The 15,191-nt window shown below is 33.7% G+C and overlaps 4 protein-coding genes across 7 annotated transcripts; 2 read left to right on the forward strand and 2 right to left on the reverse strand.

Annotated features, from left to right (window-relative positions):
- Window positions 1-338: 338 nt before the first annotated feature.
- LOC9300567 lies at window positions 339-1,939 on the reverse strand. 2 transcript variants are annotated; one of them, XM_021022869.1, is made up of 5 exons: window positions 1,683-1,939; window positions 1,386-1,454; window positions 1,106-1,301; window positions 759-812; window positions 339-645 (listed from the first exon to the last, which is right to left on the reverse strand). In XM_021022869.1, the coding sequence occupies exons 1-5, from the start codon at window positions 1,857-1,859 to the stop codon at window positions 521-523; spliced, it is 621 nt and encodes a 206-aa protein (XP_020878528.1). In that variant the 5' UTR covers window positions 1,860-1,939; the 3' UTR covers window positions 339-520. The 2 variants fall into 2 exon arrangements, with proteins under 2 accessions (XP_020878528.1, XP_002866178.1); XM_002866132.2 differs by having other exon boundaries at window positions 1,386-1,532; window positions 1,683-1,937.
- A 1,052-nt stretch (window positions 1,940-2,991) lies between these two features.
- LOC9302253 (DEAD-box ATP-dependent RNA helicase 42) lies at window positions 2,992-4,615 on the reverse strand. Of its 2 annotated transcripts, none has more exons than XM_021016190.1 (4): window positions 4,416-4,615; window positions 3,833-3,959; window positions 3,657-3,697; window positions 2,992-3,497 (listed from the first exon to the last, which is right to left on the reverse strand). In XM_021016190.1, exons 1-4 carry the CDS (start codon window positions 4,441-4,443, stop codon window positions 3,169-3,171), a joined length of 525 nt encoding a protein of 174 aa, XP_020871849.1. In that variant the 5' UTR covers window positions 4,444-4,615; the 3' UTR covers window positions 2,992-3,168. The 2 variants fall into 2 exon arrangements, with proteins under 2 accessions (XP_020871849.1, XP_020871848.1); XM_021016189.1 differs by having other exon boundaries at window positions 2,992-3,500; window positions 4,416-4,612.
- Window positions 4,616-8,051: 3,436 nt separating this feature from the next.
- LOC110227602 (IQ domain-containing protein IQM5) lies at window positions 8,052-11,123 on the forward strand. The gene is made up of 8 exons (XM_021022285.1): window positions 8,052-8,882; window positions 8,967-9,460; window positions 9,546-9,648; window positions 9,731-9,796; window positions 9,882-9,970; window positions 10,066-10,153; window positions 10,228-10,560; window positions 10,671-11,123. The coding sequence occupies exons 2-8, from the start codon at window positions 8,976-8,978 to the stop codon at window positions 10,992-10,994; spliced, it is 1,488 nt and encodes a 495-aa protein (XP_020877944.1). The 5' UTR covers window positions 8,052-8,882; window positions 8,967-8,975; the 3' UTR covers window positions 10,995-11,123.
- Window positions 11,124-11,775: 652 nt separating this feature from the next.
- LOC9302254 (casein kinase 1-like protein 12) lies at window positions 11,776-15,188 on the forward strand. Of its 2 annotated transcripts, XM_002864445.2 has the most exons (13): window positions 11,781-12,360; window positions 12,462-12,502; window positions 12,843-12,912; window positions 13,020-13,168; window positions 13,252-13,347; window positions 13,429-13,499; window positions 13,584-13,645; window positions 13,733-13,796; window positions 13,879-13,963; window positions 14,048-14,174; window positions 14,254-14,403; window positions 14,497-14,594; window positions 14,732-15,188. In XM_002864445.2, the coding sequence occupies exons 1-13, from the start codon at window positions 12,285-12,287 to the stop codon at window positions 14,948-14,950; spliced, it is 1,308 nt and encodes a 435-aa protein (XP_002864491.1). In that variant the 5' UTR covers window positions 11,781-12,284; the 3' UTR covers window positions 14,951-15,188. The 2 variants fall into 2 exon arrangements, with proteins under 2 accessions (XP_020888998.1, XP_002864491.1); XM_021033339.1 differs by having other exon boundaries at window positions 11,776-12,360; window positions 13,879-14,174; window positions 14,732-15,157.
- Window positions 15,189-15,191: the final 3 nt, after the last annotated feature.

Genomic DNA, 15,191 nt, shown 5'->3' on the forward strand with positions numbered 1-15,191 from the left:
GTTTTAAGTTCAATAATGGTTTGAGTTAGTTTTTTCCTCTTCTTTTTATATATGGATTTTATGTTTTAAACCTAAGACTTTTGCTTCTCGTTATAAAATATAGACCTCTAATGTCTTAGTTTTGGTTTTGATTGATAAAGAAAATTCTAAAGAGTTATCTGAGTATTTTACCAAAGATTATTCTCTTCTATAGAGCTTTCTGGAGAATAGCTTTCTACAAAAAGTGATCCTCTATAGAGATTTTTGGATAAAACTAGTAAATAATTAGTAAATAAAACATACGAATCAAGACAACTTTATTTAAGTGATGTGATTTCAAATTTTACCGCGCTTCAAAAAGGACTGAAGTTTTAAAATATGATTAGATTTTAAAATAAGGATTCCACTACAAATTAAGAACATAAGTTACGAACAAAGCTATTTAGGCTTCCTAATGATATATTGATATATATCTAAGATGAATCCAACAAAGAAGAAAGAAAGGTAGACAAAGACAATCAAGGATTTAGCGTTTTGGTTTTCACGGTGTGGATTTTGATGAAGACGCGGGCTCAACTTCAGCAGGAATCCGAGTGAAGGAAACTTCGGGTATGGACATGTAACCAGACCCTGGACCCGTTACGGTGAACAATATGGTGGGTAACTCTGCAAGCACCAAATAATTTAGTTAAGAAAAGAGGCTAATAACCTGGAAAAAAAAAGTTACCACTTGGCTTGAAAAGCATATGAAAAAACAAGAAAAGAGTAAAAAGATCCACCTGGGACATCATCATACAATGGAGGAGGAGGATCCACTTGAACAGCAGCAATCTCTGCATCATAGCAACACACACACTAGCTAGTTTACATCAAACACAATCACTTCCATTGTAAATAAATGAAAATTTAGAATGCAATATAAGAACACTATCCTAAAGCAAAAGAAACCTCATAGTTTTAAGATGTGCCATAAATACGCATGGAGCACACAAACCATACGCCAACAAAGGGAAAATATCCAGTTTAAGCCTCAAATTGGATAACACTAAAATTCCCAAGAAAATGCAGGTGTCTATGAATGTTTAGAGTTGTAGCAGTTGATTCAAAAAAGAGGTTTCATGAATACCTTCATCAGTTGGTTTGGGCCTGAAGATCTGAATCTCACATACTTTTGGTCCACACCAGAGAACATTAGTTTGATAAAGTTTAGGCTCGGGACTGGATGATGCCAAATCCCTAGCCCAGAACGTTATCCAATAAAGCATACCAGCACACCACCTGTAACTTGCCGAAACGTGATCGACAAACACAAGCCTAGTTCCCTGAATTAAATGTGAGTAAAAGTAAGAAAATGTCAACAACAACAACAACAATAGCATTATCAATAAAATTAGCAAGACACTGACCGTATCTGCATTGTGTTGGCTAATGGCACCGCAAACCACATCACGGATTACTTCAGCATTGGTCCTGTACTGAGAGAGAGGATATGGCTCTATGACAGGTATATTACTGAACCAATAATCGAAATTATCCCAATCAATCACGAAACCCTAACCACCACACAAAACAAAATGAGCTAAAAGGGAGGAGCAATCTCACAACAATCAACGGTACCCGATTTCAAAATTAAAACTCTAAATTGAGGTAGACGGTACTATAGCAATATACAGAATTCAAAATAAAACCCTAAATTCCAATACCTCGCTCTTATGGAACTGATAGTAGTATAAGATGTACTGTCGTATGTATTCATCGTCGTACGGATCGTATTTCCGGAGTTTGCGGTATGTGGAGCCGGAACTCGATTCTCCGGAGGCTTTGTCCAACTTCGGCTTCTTCGGAGGGCTAAAGTACTCTGTCAACCCAGAAGCAGCCATAATCGATAACCCCAAAGTTCAGCTTTTGGTCGAAGGAACCAGACAAAAGGACAAAAGTCAGATTGGTCTTATTGGTTGTATAATAAAAGTTTAAATCATCTTCGAAGGGGATTTTGTTTTTTTTTTTTGTTTTTGGTCAAAGTAAGGATTTTATAATTATTATGGATATCTCAATGTTAAAGGTAAGATTTTGAATGTTTTTATTTGGTAATTTACACATAAAATCAGGTTTTCTTAAAAAAAATTCATTCAAATAAAATGATTTGTGAGAAATGAATCTATAAAACATGAATAACACAACATTTTGGTTTGTCATTTTTAATCATTTTATAGAATTACATTCTAAACTCTTTAGACATTATAAATATGAGAACTAATAACACTTGATTTTAACTTATTAAGGAAGATATTGTAAAGCTAAGAACCATTAGCACTTGATATACCTACCCCTACCCTACCAAAAAAAAAAAAAAAAAAAACCATTAGCACTTGATTTGAATCATTTGATAGAAGAATATTTGCAAATTTAAAACAAATAAATATAATATATATATATATATATATATTTGAATTTAAATATTGAATAATGCTGGATTAGGTTAGAGTATTTAAAACTTAAATATTAAATAATACTTGGTTTACGTTAGAGTTAGATTATATAAAATCTACTATCCAAAAAAAAAAAAAAAAAAAAAAAAAAAGGCCTAAACCGTAATGTGTGCTTAATTTCTTACAACCAAGTCCATTGGCCCATCTATGGAAAAATGAGTTTATATCAAATAAGGCCCACCGATTTTAAAATATGAAAGAAAATGTGTCTGAGTTCTAGTAATAGAGTGTACCCATAGAATCCATGAAACAAGCTAACGAATTTAGGTCCTTGCATTCAAGACATTAGGATCATGCTCCAGCAGTTTGATGAGGTAGAGTTTTCATTCATCTCTCGAGAAGGAAACAGAGTGGCAAATAGAACTGCAAGGGGGGCTCTTTCTTTTATGAATTATGTCCCCATTTTGTATTCTATGGTGCCAAGTTGAGTTAGAAATCTTGTGGAATTAGACAAAGTGTAACCAAGTTATTGGAGAATATTAACTTGTTGTTGAGCCAAAAAAAAAAAAAAAAAAAAGAAAGCTAACGAATTTAGAAATATTTACTTAGAAGACACTGAATTTTTTGAAATGACAAGAACAAGCAAAGTCTGTAAGGTAACAATTTAGTACCTAATAATCAGCAAACTGATTGAAACTTAAAACCAAGTCTATTATGACAACTAACAAACAAGTTTATGATCATCAATCATAAGAATAATTTAATCCTTTTTACCATCACCCCAAGGAGAACAAATCTTTTCCAAACCCTTTCCAATGTTGCATGCGAATCCAGCTCTCTCCGGTGAGACAGACCGAGAACGCAAGTTGGGATGGATGGTATCGATGACGGCCTCGATTTCTTCCTTGGCTCTCTCCAAAACATTAGGAGCCTTCACTTCATCAACTGGAGTGTTCTCATTGATATCATCACTCCTTCCATGAGTTTCTTTGTGATGATGGTGATGATGGCGAGGAGGTTTCTCCTTCTGGAATAAAGATTTGAGGTCTTCCCTCGCCTTTTTGATCATATTCGGTTTTTTCTTTCCATCTTCTGTCAATGTAAACCATGTGAAACAAAATTGAGTCTTGAACAAGAATCCATAATGAACACAACAAGATCAAGAAACGATCACTATAAGTTTCGAGGATTAAGAACCTAAGAATTGCTATCAGAAACAAAGTTAACATGATGAGAGAAAAACTGAACCTGGTTTCTCTGATTTGGATTCCATTTTGTCAGATTCGTCCCTAAAACAAAATTGATAACACATTAGCAAACTCCTGTACACGCTCATTGCATAATCAAAATGCTTAAACTTTCCTCATGGCATTAGACACTGAGAAGCTTAATGGGTACATATCAGAAGAAAGAAAGAAACAAACTTTGAACTCTTGCGTTGATGAATAGCTCCAACAACAGCATCAAACTCTTCTTTTGCTCGTTCAAACATGTTTGGTGCTTTGACTTTACTCTCATCAATGTCAGCATGAATCTTCTTGTCCGAACGATCTTCATCACCAAAACAAACAAACAAACAAAAGCCAACAAATCTTATAATACGAGACACAAAACAAATCCACAGTGTTGTTCAACATTACAAAAAAATATAACACATCCAAAAAACACTAATTTCGTTAATAAGCTCAATAAACTCTGTAATGAACTCAATGATGATATATAAATTGGCTTCTAAGAATCTCAATGATTAGATTCATACAAGTATTAATCGCACAAAAAAAAACAATAATCTGATTGATTGTTAAATAACCTCAATAAAACCAGTAAAATCACCATTAAACCCCAGGAAAAATTCTGCGATGATTCATTCTCAAAATCAGAAGCAATAATAAACACAAAATCAATTTAAAGAACGAGATTTATCGCATCGATTTTGATAAAAGAGCAAGAACAAATCAACTAAAGAACGAGACAAAATCTCATAGAAAACATCGGAGAATGAATTACCAGAAACTGTGTTGACACCAGTCGTCATCTTCTTCTTGCTTGAACAATGGAGAGAATGAGAGAATCGATGGAATTTAGGGATTTTTGTAGGGTTTTTATTCTGAGAGACTGAATTTGGGAAAAATCCGTTGAGGTAAAATTATAATTGCATGATTCCCACAAAGGCAACTTAGGAATTGGTCCTAATTTGAAAACATCTGTAATAAGCCAGACTGGATTAGCTTAATCTTGGGTCCCACTTTTATGTTTTTAGGCTAATTAAGTCACTAAATCCTATCTTATGTACTCTTTTCTATGTTTAGACCGCCACGTAACTATATTATAATGGGCCATGGCCCATGCGTCTTACGTTAGATCCACTTCAATTTTTTTTTTTTTTTTTTTTGGTTCAGCCTAAATAAAATTCACACTCTCAAGAGTCACCTTTTATAAAATTGTGATTTAATTCTTTTATAAAATATATTTTAAAGAACTATAGAAAAAATAGAGAAAATCAAAATTAATCAACGTTTAAATGGTTAACTAAACTATCTATGAACTAGGCGACACTTAAATTTCTGATTAGTACTTTTATTTTTTTAATGTCCAAAACAAGATCGGCTCAAAATATTTCATGGTTTTTTTTGTTAAAGATTATAATCAGTTCTGGTATTTTTATAGAACTATTGTTAACTACCAAAAAGTAAAAAATAAATTGAGCATATTGGACCCTGACCGACTACTACTATATAGTTTATGGATTAGTATTTTTTATACAAAGCTTAGGGGTGTCAAAATGAGCTCGCAACTCATGAGCTGATTCAGCTCAACTCGATTTTTCATGAGCACGATCTCTGTTTTTTAGGCTCATTTAATAAATGAGTTATGTGATCGAGCTCTTTTTAGATCGCGAGTTATATGAGCGAGCTTTAATGAACATGAGCTAGCTCATGAGCTCGACTTTTTTTTTTTAAATATATATATATATATATATTGTAAATATATACAAAATATCAACAGAAGCATATATATAGTTTCCATTTAAACTAAATATAAATAGAATTATTCTATTAGAAAATTTCTGTTTTGAGATTTTTTTTATTGGATTTATTTTCATTATATAAATTTAGAATTAATTATGTTATGGGGGCTTTTCCAAAAATGCCACTTTTCAAAAATAACCCTTTTTAAAAACCTTATTAAAATGCTCTTAAAAATATAAGATTTACCCAAATATGTATGTAATATTATTAAAACATACACAAACTACATTTCTATGTATCTAAAATCTTATAAATACTTTATAAATACCTTATAAATGCATTTTAAATACCTTTAAAAACCTTTAAAATATCTTGTAAAACCTTTGAAAAACCTTAAAAATCTTTTAAAATAACTTGTAAAACCTTTAAAAACACCTTATAAAACCTTATAAATACTTGGATCGAGTCTTCAAGTAGTAGTTACAATCCATAAGTACCTTATAAACCTAATAAAACTTTATAAAAATTTCAGATTTTAAAAGGGTCATTTTTGAAAATGGACATCTAAAATGGGCATTTTTGAAAAGGGGCACATCAAAAGAGGTATTTTTAACAATTTCCCTTATGTTATTGGATTTTTTTTTTTTAATTTACATTATTTTTGTTATTATATTTATTTGTTATGAGCTCGCGAGCTAGCTCATATAACTCGCGACCAAGATGATCTGAGTCCGAATTTATATATTGAAACTCATCTAATAAATAAGCTGAGCTAAACTAGCTCATGAAATGTCCGAGCTCATCATGAGCTGAGCCGAGTTGAGCGAGCTAGCTCATTTTGACACCCCTAACAAAGCTACATAAATGATATGGATACACGTTCTAGCAAAATAGCCAGTAACTTTTTTACACTTCTACCGCTAAAGTTGCAAGTCATATCGTGTCTCTGACTTATCGGTGCAATTTTAGACATCCAATTTCAAACTTTGACCTCTTGGTCTTAGGTCAAGCCAAGACAAAAAGAGAAGAATGATCATTTAATATAATTTACTCATAATATGAAATCTACATTGAGAACTGTGGCTAGATCGTCGACGAAAATAGAAGAATATAAATGAACATATATAGCAGAGTATAACTCATATAATATGAATTCGATATCCAAAATGTGGCTAACTAGTATTTTCCATACTTTCTATATAAATATATTTTAGACTTAACGATCACGCATTATGTAGTTATTTTTCACCAATCCGAGAACTTTAACATCTCAACGACAGGAAAAAAGTAAACAAGAATATTCAAGTCGAAAAACACGTAATAACGGTCTTGCTTGTTGACCAATGTTATAAGTTATATTCCATTACCTGGGGATGGTGTTTTACTTGGTAAAAAGGGTAGGTATAAAGCTTATATATCCAAAACCCTTTTCTTACGCCTCAAGTAGAGTCTTCTCAATGCCCTCGATTAAATCAAATTGTAATTTTATATAATTCTCTCGCTATTACGTACACATATTTATACTGAGTATTGATAAATCACTAGTTAAAGTGATATTAAAGATTCAGTGATATAAACAAAAGTATCATATGATTGTTTTTCGTGAAATTTAACAATCGCTTATTAATCATTCTTGTAGAATCAAAAATATTCAAAACTAACATACTTCCTTTCAATAGTATGAATTAGTATTATTATATACAAATTGCGAAACGTTCTTAGTACAAGTATTTTTATAAAGATATTGTTACTTACTACATTTCTTTCGATTAAATATTTTGGGTTATATATTGGTAAAACAGTTAAAGATAAACTTTAACATCTTATGACAACTAGTTAACAAAAATGTTGATAGGAAGCACAAAAGTGTTATTTTGTGTCGTGTAAAAGGTGAGCAAGTGAGATAAATAGACCAACAACTTTGAACTAACACGTACGCTGCACACACAATCTAGTAGAAAACAAGAAGAAGAAACTCTTTTGAGAAAACCCAAATGTAAAGGGACTTGACCGCAAATGGTTGACTCTGCATTTACACCTCACGACCCCGAACCGGTTTTGGTGCTTTTTAATATGTCTTTATCACATTCATATATGGTTGCTTTCTTTGACCATCATAAATCACTCTAATAATATTTATTTAATTAACGTAGTAGTGAATTGTTATTAATTGAATTTATAAAGATGTATGGACCATTGAAAAATCAATTTAATCACAACTTTTCTTAATCATATTGGCTTTGCGCTATCATAATCGTAAACATTATTATTTAAAGTTTAGTGGCCCACACTCACCAAACTCGAATGTTATAGATTTGATTTGACTTGTGTAAAACCATCTAACCACGCCGAGATTTTTATTTTACAAGTTTTCGTTTACTAGTTATGATGTTTATAATCTATTGGAGTAGAAACCAAAGACGAATTATTGATATATACACATTAACTTATTGTATAGGACATGATATCTATATACTTTGGTGTTACGGTCAAAAATGTAATAACAGTAGAATAATGCTATGCAATCATTCCTTCTAAATTTTAATTTGTGTCTAGTATTATGTTATTAATAAAAAAAGTCATATCTCAAATATTCAAATTTCAGTCCGACATATTCAAATATCCGTAGATTCGATTTTTTATTTTATCATGTCTGAAGTAAAATAAAATAAAAAGTATAATCTTCAACTATAAACAGCTCCCATCAGAATCATTCAACATAATTATTTTGTTTCACAATTAATATATAGGTATAATCTTAACATATGATTGTGTTTGATAGATAGGCTTGTTTCAATTGGAAAAGCACATAAACCAAGAATATTTAATACTGCTAAGTACTGTTTATACTTTATACTTTATCCTAAATAGAAATAGAACAAATCCATTGACCGTAAAATAAAAAACAATAAATGAATGAGTCAGAAAAATATGAAATCCATATATAAGTTGGGAATTGTATAAAAACGACGACGTATTCAATGATGTCCCCACACGTTCCGTGCGTAACGCCGTGCGTATATCAATCAACACGGTCACATATGTAGAGTTATGTTATGTATATGTGTATAGTGTTATCAAAATGTTAATAAGTTCTGACTGTGAGTAAATTTATAAAATCATTAAGACGACGTATTCAAAGTTGCCCCACACGCTAGTATGTATAAGTATAACAAATAAATTTTAAACATTGAAATATGAAAATCAATAGGTCGTGTGGTTTGATTTTTTGTGGTTTTAAATCCGAGGAAAACGTAAAACCTTTGAATCAAGACTCAAAGAAAAATCTTCACTCCGTACCTTAAGGTCCAATCCCAATTTTGTTCTCACGAAAAAAAACATCTAAAAAAACAACATAAATTTATATATTCATTAATATAAATATAGACGACAGATAGGCAAAGAAAAGACATAACCATAAACAGAGAGAGTTCTTCTTTTTGTCTTTAATAAGTGTCTCTGTTTCTTAAAACATTCTACGAAACTTCTTCAGATCGTAATCAGTGTAAGTACCTTCCTCAATCTTTGGATCTCAACCATTTTTCTCTTCTTCATCTCATGTCTGAATCATTGCTTTTAAATTTTACAGGTAGCTTTAATGGCTTTATCTTTTGGATACTTACAAAGAGACAACAGTTTCAAGAAAGATTCACAAGAGTGTGAAACACCGAGAATTCGTAAAAACCCGGTACACATGTATCTTGAGAAGACTTTATCGTTCAAAGATTTGGTCGACCAGGGGAGCAAATACAGAGATGGAAGTTGCGGGGTCAAAACGAGAAAAGGTATAAACTTGAAGGGTCCTAAACCAGATAACATGATTCTTGAGAGAAGTCTCTCGTTCACGAGTCTAGTACAAGTGGAACACAGAGAAGACGAGGAAGAAGGCTCGTCTCCAAAACGAAGGAACAGAGGTAAAATGGGAAATTTAACGGCGTTAAGTTTACCAGCACCGACGCCGTTTTGGTCTCCAAGACCGTCGACGGAGCTAGACGCTGCCGCCGTTACGTTACAAAAGGTTTACAAGAGTTACCGAACACGTAGAAACCTTGCTGATTGTGCAGTTGTTGTTGAAGAGTTATGGTACGTTTTTGAGTTCTAATTATTTAACGAAACAACCCCGTGAATTTCAGTTATACATTTTAACCCATGTGTGTGTTTGGTTTAGGTGGAAAGAATTGGAATTGGCAAAGTTAGAACCGAAGAAAACCAATGAGAAACCGGAGTCGGCTGTATCAAGGTGGGCAAGAGCTGGAACAAAAGCAGCAAAGGTAATTTAAAAGGAATTTCGGATAATAATTAATTAATTTTAATGTCATAGATTATAATTAGTAATTTTTTATTGGTTCATAGGTGGGGAAAGGATTGTTGAAAGATGATAAAGCACAAAAATTAGCATTGCGACATTGGTTAGAAGCCGTAAGTTTAGGCTTTTATTTATTTTACTTTAATATACACATTACTTTGATGATATAGTAATAATTTTTTTGTTTTGTTATTGCAGATTGATCCACGACATAGGTACGGACATAACTTACACTTATACTACGATGTCTGGTCAGAAAGCGAGAGTACTCAGCCTTTTTTCTTCTGGTAAATTTGACATGAATTAGACAAAATTTTGATTTCGAATGTTGCTTAGTATAAATTGCTGATTTTGATAGCAAACCTTTTGAATGAGATTAAAGGTTAGACATTGGAGATGGCAAGGAAGTAAATCTCAACAAATGTTCAAGAACGCTTCTTCAGCGTCAATGCATCACTTACCTTGGTCCGGTATGTATATATATTATTCGGTTAACTCCGGTTGATAAAAGAAAAACCGATTTTAATTTTGGTTTGATTAACAGAAAGAGAGACAAGCTTACGAAGTGGTAGTGGAAGATGGGAAATTAGTCAACAGACAAACCAAGAACCTAGTGGAGACTATTGAAGGAACCAAATGGATCTTTGTGTTGAGCACGACAAGAAAATTGTACATTGGTCAGAAGCAGAAAGGTCGGTTTCAACACTCGAGCTTTCTCTCCGGCGCCGCTATTACCGCCGCCGGTAGAATTGTTTCACACGGTGGAGTTGTTAAAGCTGTGTGGCCGTACAGTGGTCATTATCTCCCGACAGAAGAGAATTTCCGAGAATTTATCGGTTTCTTGAAAGAAAACCACGTGGATCTCACTAATGTCGAGGTAATTAAGCTAATTAATACGAAAATAACCTTAAAATTTAGAATTTATGGTTTATCTAGATTAGTTTGTTATTTTTTAGCTATAAATCTTCTTAATTAATTGTGTTCTAGATGAATGCGATTGACGACGATGATCATCTGGTCAAAACGGACGGAAGCACCAAGCCGTCGATGATGGTGGCGAAATCGGACGGTTCAGATGAAAAGAAACGCTTTTCATGCAAGTGGAGTACTGGAAATGGTCCTAGGATCGGGTGTGTGCGGGACTACCCAATGAATCTGCAGACGCGGGCGCTTGAACAAGTCAACCTTTCTCCTCGTGTAGTCAACGGAACAATGGGATTATTTGGCCCAATACCGTCGCCAAGACCCAGCCCAAAGATCCGTGTCTCTCCTAGACTCTCTTGCATGGGTCTTCCAAGCCCAAGGCACTAATTTTCCCAATTTTCCTAATCTGATCAATTAATTTTGAATATTCCTTTTTTTTTTGCAGTCCCCTAACATTGGGTGATTCTTTATTTAGAGTATAACTTGTACTCATTATTATTATTATTATTTTTTTTTGACAGCGTACTCATTATTATTTTAAATAGTTTAATTTTACATGTATTTTTTTGAGGTTTATAACCTTTTATTGACTTTGTAACATTTACATCAATATCATTATTTTCTTCAAACAATTATAATAAAATAAAGTGTAATTATATGACTATTTCATCGTAGAAAAACAGTTATTTATCCCGACCGGACTGACCAAACACCAAAGTTACAAATATTTAAATTCTCCTCGTACAATGTATGATTAGAATTTAAGACCAGTAAAGTCAAAATACGGAGAAAAGAATTAAGCCACGTGCAGATTACGTTTGAGTATATTTGACTCATTATGATGGGTGGAAGTCACGTGCCAAACGATCTTTACCGCTCACCAACGGCACGCGTAGCTGTCACGCTTGGTCACCCATTTCTTACTCGTAGCCAATCCAATTTTTTTAATTTTGTAAAATAATTTTTAAACTGATACGCGTGTTATAACGTTCAATTACCGAATTAAACCGGAAAATCAAATAACCGTTATGTAGATGGATCATACGTAATTAATATGAGTTGATGACATTTAAATATGATGATAGTAAATGATCGTTGAAGTTTAATACTAACGTATGCGTTTGAAAATTTGGAAATGATTAATAGTTAATTATTTAACCGGGTTTTGGTTTAGTGAAACCGGGATGTTTGGAACCGTGGAAGCTGAGGAATAATAGTTACCTGCAAGGAAAGAGAAAAAAAGGAAAGAGGAGAGAAGAAAGGAAAGGAAAAGACCCAAACTTTGAGAAACACCTTCATTCTCTTCCTTCATACAAAGCTTACCTTTTTATCCTCGTTTTTTTCAATTCGCGTGAAGAAAGAGAGAGAGAGATAAAGCAAGAAGAGAATCGACATTACGAATCTTTGTTCCAGATCGTGAGAGAGGAGTTGGAAGAATGAAGATGAGTATTGGGTCTTTGTTTCAGCCCTAATTTTGCAGAATTGGATCTTTCTTAATTTCGTTTCTGGGTTTGCGCTGCTGATTCTTGTGGATTAAAGGGTTCTTTTTGGTGGGCACAAAGTTTTTTTTTTTTTTTTTTTTGGGAAGAGGATTAAATTTTTCTCCTTTAGAGTCGGCGTTGAGGTTGAGAGATTATTATAGTTTAGGGTTTTGGATTTCTGAATTGGTTATTATCGATGGAGCCTCGTGTGGGAAACAAATATCGTCTCGGCCGGAAGATTGGAAGTGGTTCATTTGGAGAGATCTATCTTGGTTCGTCTTTTCTTCAATTGATTTTGTTTTTTACTGTTTAAATTGTTCAATTGAGATTTTCTACATTCCTAACTTTGTCCTTGAAATGTGGTTTTCTTTAGGTACTCATATTCAAACGAATGAAGAAGTTGCAATCAAGCTCGTGAGTTCCTGCTACGAGCTTTGTTTTTTGTGTTGTTAGCGTTATGTGAAGATTTTATTGCAGATTGAGACAATGTAGTTTGTTTACTTTAAAAATTAATGATGGAATAACTTCTGAAGTTAGATTTGAGCTTAAAAACATTTATTGAGTTACTTGAACTAGATCAACATTGATGATAATTTGGTACAAAAGTCCAGTCTTCACTTGTTCATTAAAGCTTCTGTCATATTTATGGACAATGTATATCGATTTAGTATGGTTCTTTTCTTTTCCAGGTTGATTTGTTATTGCTACAAGACTTTTGGTGGAATACTGAGAGTAGTTTCTTTATTTTTTGCAGGAAAATGTGAAAACTAAACATCCGCAGCTGCTCTATGAATCGAAGTTATACAGAATTCTACAGGGAGGAAGTAAAAATTCATTTCTGATAAACAATCTTTTTGTTCTGTTTTTTTCTTTCCATTTGCTCTTTTGATACCATGTACTTAAATCTCTTATGAATTTTTAATTATGGCAGCTGGTGTTCCAAATGTCAAGTGGTTTGGTGTTGAAGGTGACTACAATGTTCTGGTGATGGATTTACTTGGGCCTAGTCTTGAAGACTTGTTCAATTTCTGTAGCAGGAAACTTTCCTTGAAGTCTGTCCTCATGCTCGCAGATCAAATGGTACATCTCTTCTTGTGTTTATATGTGACTCTTTTTCCTTAGATTAGTTTACTGATCAAATCTTTTTATTCCTTTATGTTCAGATCAACCGTGTTGAGTTTTTCCATTCGAAATCTTTCCTTCACCGAGATCTTAAGCCAGACAATTTTCTGATGGGTTTAGGAAGGCGCGCAAACCAGGTTCCCGTCACCTATATCTTCGTTTTTGTTCTCATTTTGCTTTTAAATGTTCTCAGAAATGACACTTTTTCATATATAAAGGTATACATCATCGACTTTGGTCTTGCAAAGAAATACCGGGATAATACTACCCATCAGCACATTCCCTACAGGTGAGACAACAGATTTGTAACCAGTCCGCGTTTCTTCTTCCCGCGTACAATGCTAAATTCTTCCATCTTTCCCTGTTTTTGCAGAGAAAATAAGAATCTGACTGGAACTGCAAGATATGCTAGTATGAACACTCACTTGGGAATTGGTAAGCTTGACATAAGATTTTCGTTTTTATTGCACTGAAGACTGTCCTTATGTTAATCTGTTTTCTCTGTCTGTTATAAACATCTAGAGCAAAGCCGAAGGGATGACCTAGAATCTCTTGGTTACATTCTCATGTATTTCCTTAAAGGAAGGTGAGTATTATTACATGCATGCCTCGGTTTCACTTCGTTCTTCTCATACTGTATAAAAATATGTTTCATGGTTTCTTTTTAGTCTTCCATGGCAAGGACTTAAAGCTGGAACCAAGAAACAAAAGTATGAGAGAATCAGTGAAAAGAAAGTCTCTACATCAATTGAGGTAAAGTCTCAATCACAAAGTTTGATTCTTTATTTCAAACTTCTACTTTTTTTTCGTTTTTACAATATGCTCATTTTCCTCCAGTCCTTGTGCCGCGGTTACCCATCTGAATTCGCATCTTACTTCCACTACTGCCGTTCGCTCCGGTTTGATGATAAACCAGATTACGGTTACCTCAAAAGAATATTCCGGGACCTCTTTATCCGCGAAGGTTTTGAAGCTTTTCTTCTATCCCTCCTACATGTTTTCTTTCCTAAATCCGTGCTTACTAACATTAGTCTCTTTTGCAGGGTTTCAATTCGATTATGTCTTTGACTGGACCATATTGAAATATCAACAGTCACAGCTAACGGCTCCTCCATCCCGTGGCTTAGTAAGTCCCGCAGTTGGAACCAGTTCGGGTTTGCCTCCCGGACTAACCAGCGTTGATAGATATGCAGGTGACATATTTAAAACTGATTACCTCTTGAATCAACCAAATGTTTCGAACTATACAGAAAACTTAGAAAGTTGCTATGTTTGTTTGTTTGAAGGCGAGGAAGAAGGAGGGAGACCACCAATGGATTCATCACGAAGGAGAATGTCAGGAGCTCTTGAAAACTCTGGCAACTTGTCATCTAGAGGCCCAATGGTACGAAAATATTGCTCTGTTTCTTGACTCTCTCTCTACACGAACAACCACTCTACACGATCCCATAGCTTATGGATCTGAGTGTATAAGTAAATATTATTCTTTGTTTAACAATTTGATGTGTTTTGATATAACAGATGCCAAGCTCGTCGCTGTTTGCACAATCAGCAGGATCGTCGAGGAGAGTAACATCCGAGGAGCTACAGAGATGTCGGACAGGCGCCGGATTAAGAAACTATCCGGTGGTTACAACGCCGGAAGGGAAGAGATCTTCTTCCACAAGAAAACACTACGATTCTGCCATCAAAGGCATTGAGACTCTCCAAGTCTCCGACGAAAGGTTTCACCACCACTGATCCATCATCCATCCATCCATCGCTTAGCAAAGTTGTCGTATTTGTTTTTCGACTCTAAAAATTGGAGAAACGAGAAAATTTGCTGGTTTTTTTGTTTGCTTTGATTTTTTTCTAATTTTTATTTATCTGTTTTTAAAATTCATCAGTGTGTGGAATTGGAACATCGTATATAGATAGCTTTTAGTAATACTGAAAATGTCTTTTTCAGTAACTTAGTAAATAAAAAGTGTACATGTTATTT

The sequence above is a fragment of the Arabidopsis lyrata genome (genome assembly GCF_000004255.2).
Source record: "Arabidopsis lyrata subsp. lyrata unplaced genomic scaffold ARALYscaffold_8, whole genome shotgun sequence".
Classification (NCBI taxonomy): Eukaryota; Viridiplantae; Streptophyta; class Magnoliopsida; order Brassicales; family Brassicaceae; genus Arabidopsis; species Arabidopsis lyrata.

Bases quoted from the DNA above. Each gene is read 5' to 3' on its own strand.
- LOC9300567 (XM_002866132.2), bottom strand. From the start codon at position 1,859: ATGGCTGCTTCTGGGTTGACAGAGTACTTTAGCCCTCCGAAGAAGCCG. The intron at 1,302-1,385 runs GTCAGTGTCTTG...CATTTAATTCAG, and splicing joins GCCAACACAATGCAGATACG to GGAACTAGGCTTGTGTTTGT. The intron at 646-758 runs GTGGATCTTTTT...TGGTGCTTGCAG, and splicing joins ATTGTATGATGATGTCCCAG to AGTTACCCACCATATTGTTC.
- LOC9302253 (XM_021016189.1), bottom strand. From the start codon at position 4,443: ATGACGACTGGTGTCAACACAGTTTCTG. The intron at 3,960-4,415 runs GTAATTCATTCT...TTGGTGATGAAG, and splicing joins TGGTGTCAACACAGTTTCTG to ATCGTTCGGACAAGAAGATT. The intron at 3,501-3,656 runs GTTCAGTTTTTC...TTACATTGACAG, and splicing joins ATCCAAATCAGAGAAACCAG to AAGATGGAAAGAAAAAACCG.
- LOC110227602 (XM_021022285.1), top strand. From the start codon at position 8,976: ATGGCTTTATCTTTTGGATACTTACAAAGAGACAACAGTTTCAAGAAA. The intron at 9,649-9,730 runs GTAATTTAAAAG...ATTGGTTCATAG, and splicing joins CTGGAACAAAAGCAGCAAAG to GTGGGGAAAGGATTGTTGAA. The intron at 10,154-10,227 runs GTATGTATATAT...TTTGATTAACAG, and splicing joins GCATCACTTACCTTGGTCCG to AAAGAGAGACAAGCTTACGA.
- LOC9302254 (XM_021033339.1), top strand. From the start codon at position 12,285: ATGGAGCCTCGTGTGGGAAACAAATATCGTCTCGGCCGGAAGATTGGA. The intron at 12,503-12,842 runs GTGAGTTCCTGC...TATTTTTTGCAG, and splicing joins AAGAAGTTGCAATCAAGCTC to GAAAATGTGAAAACTAAACA. The intron at 14,404-14,496 runs GTGACATATTTA...GTTTGTTTGAAG, and splicing joins CAGCGTTGATAGATATGCAG to GCGAGGAAGAAGGAGGGAGA.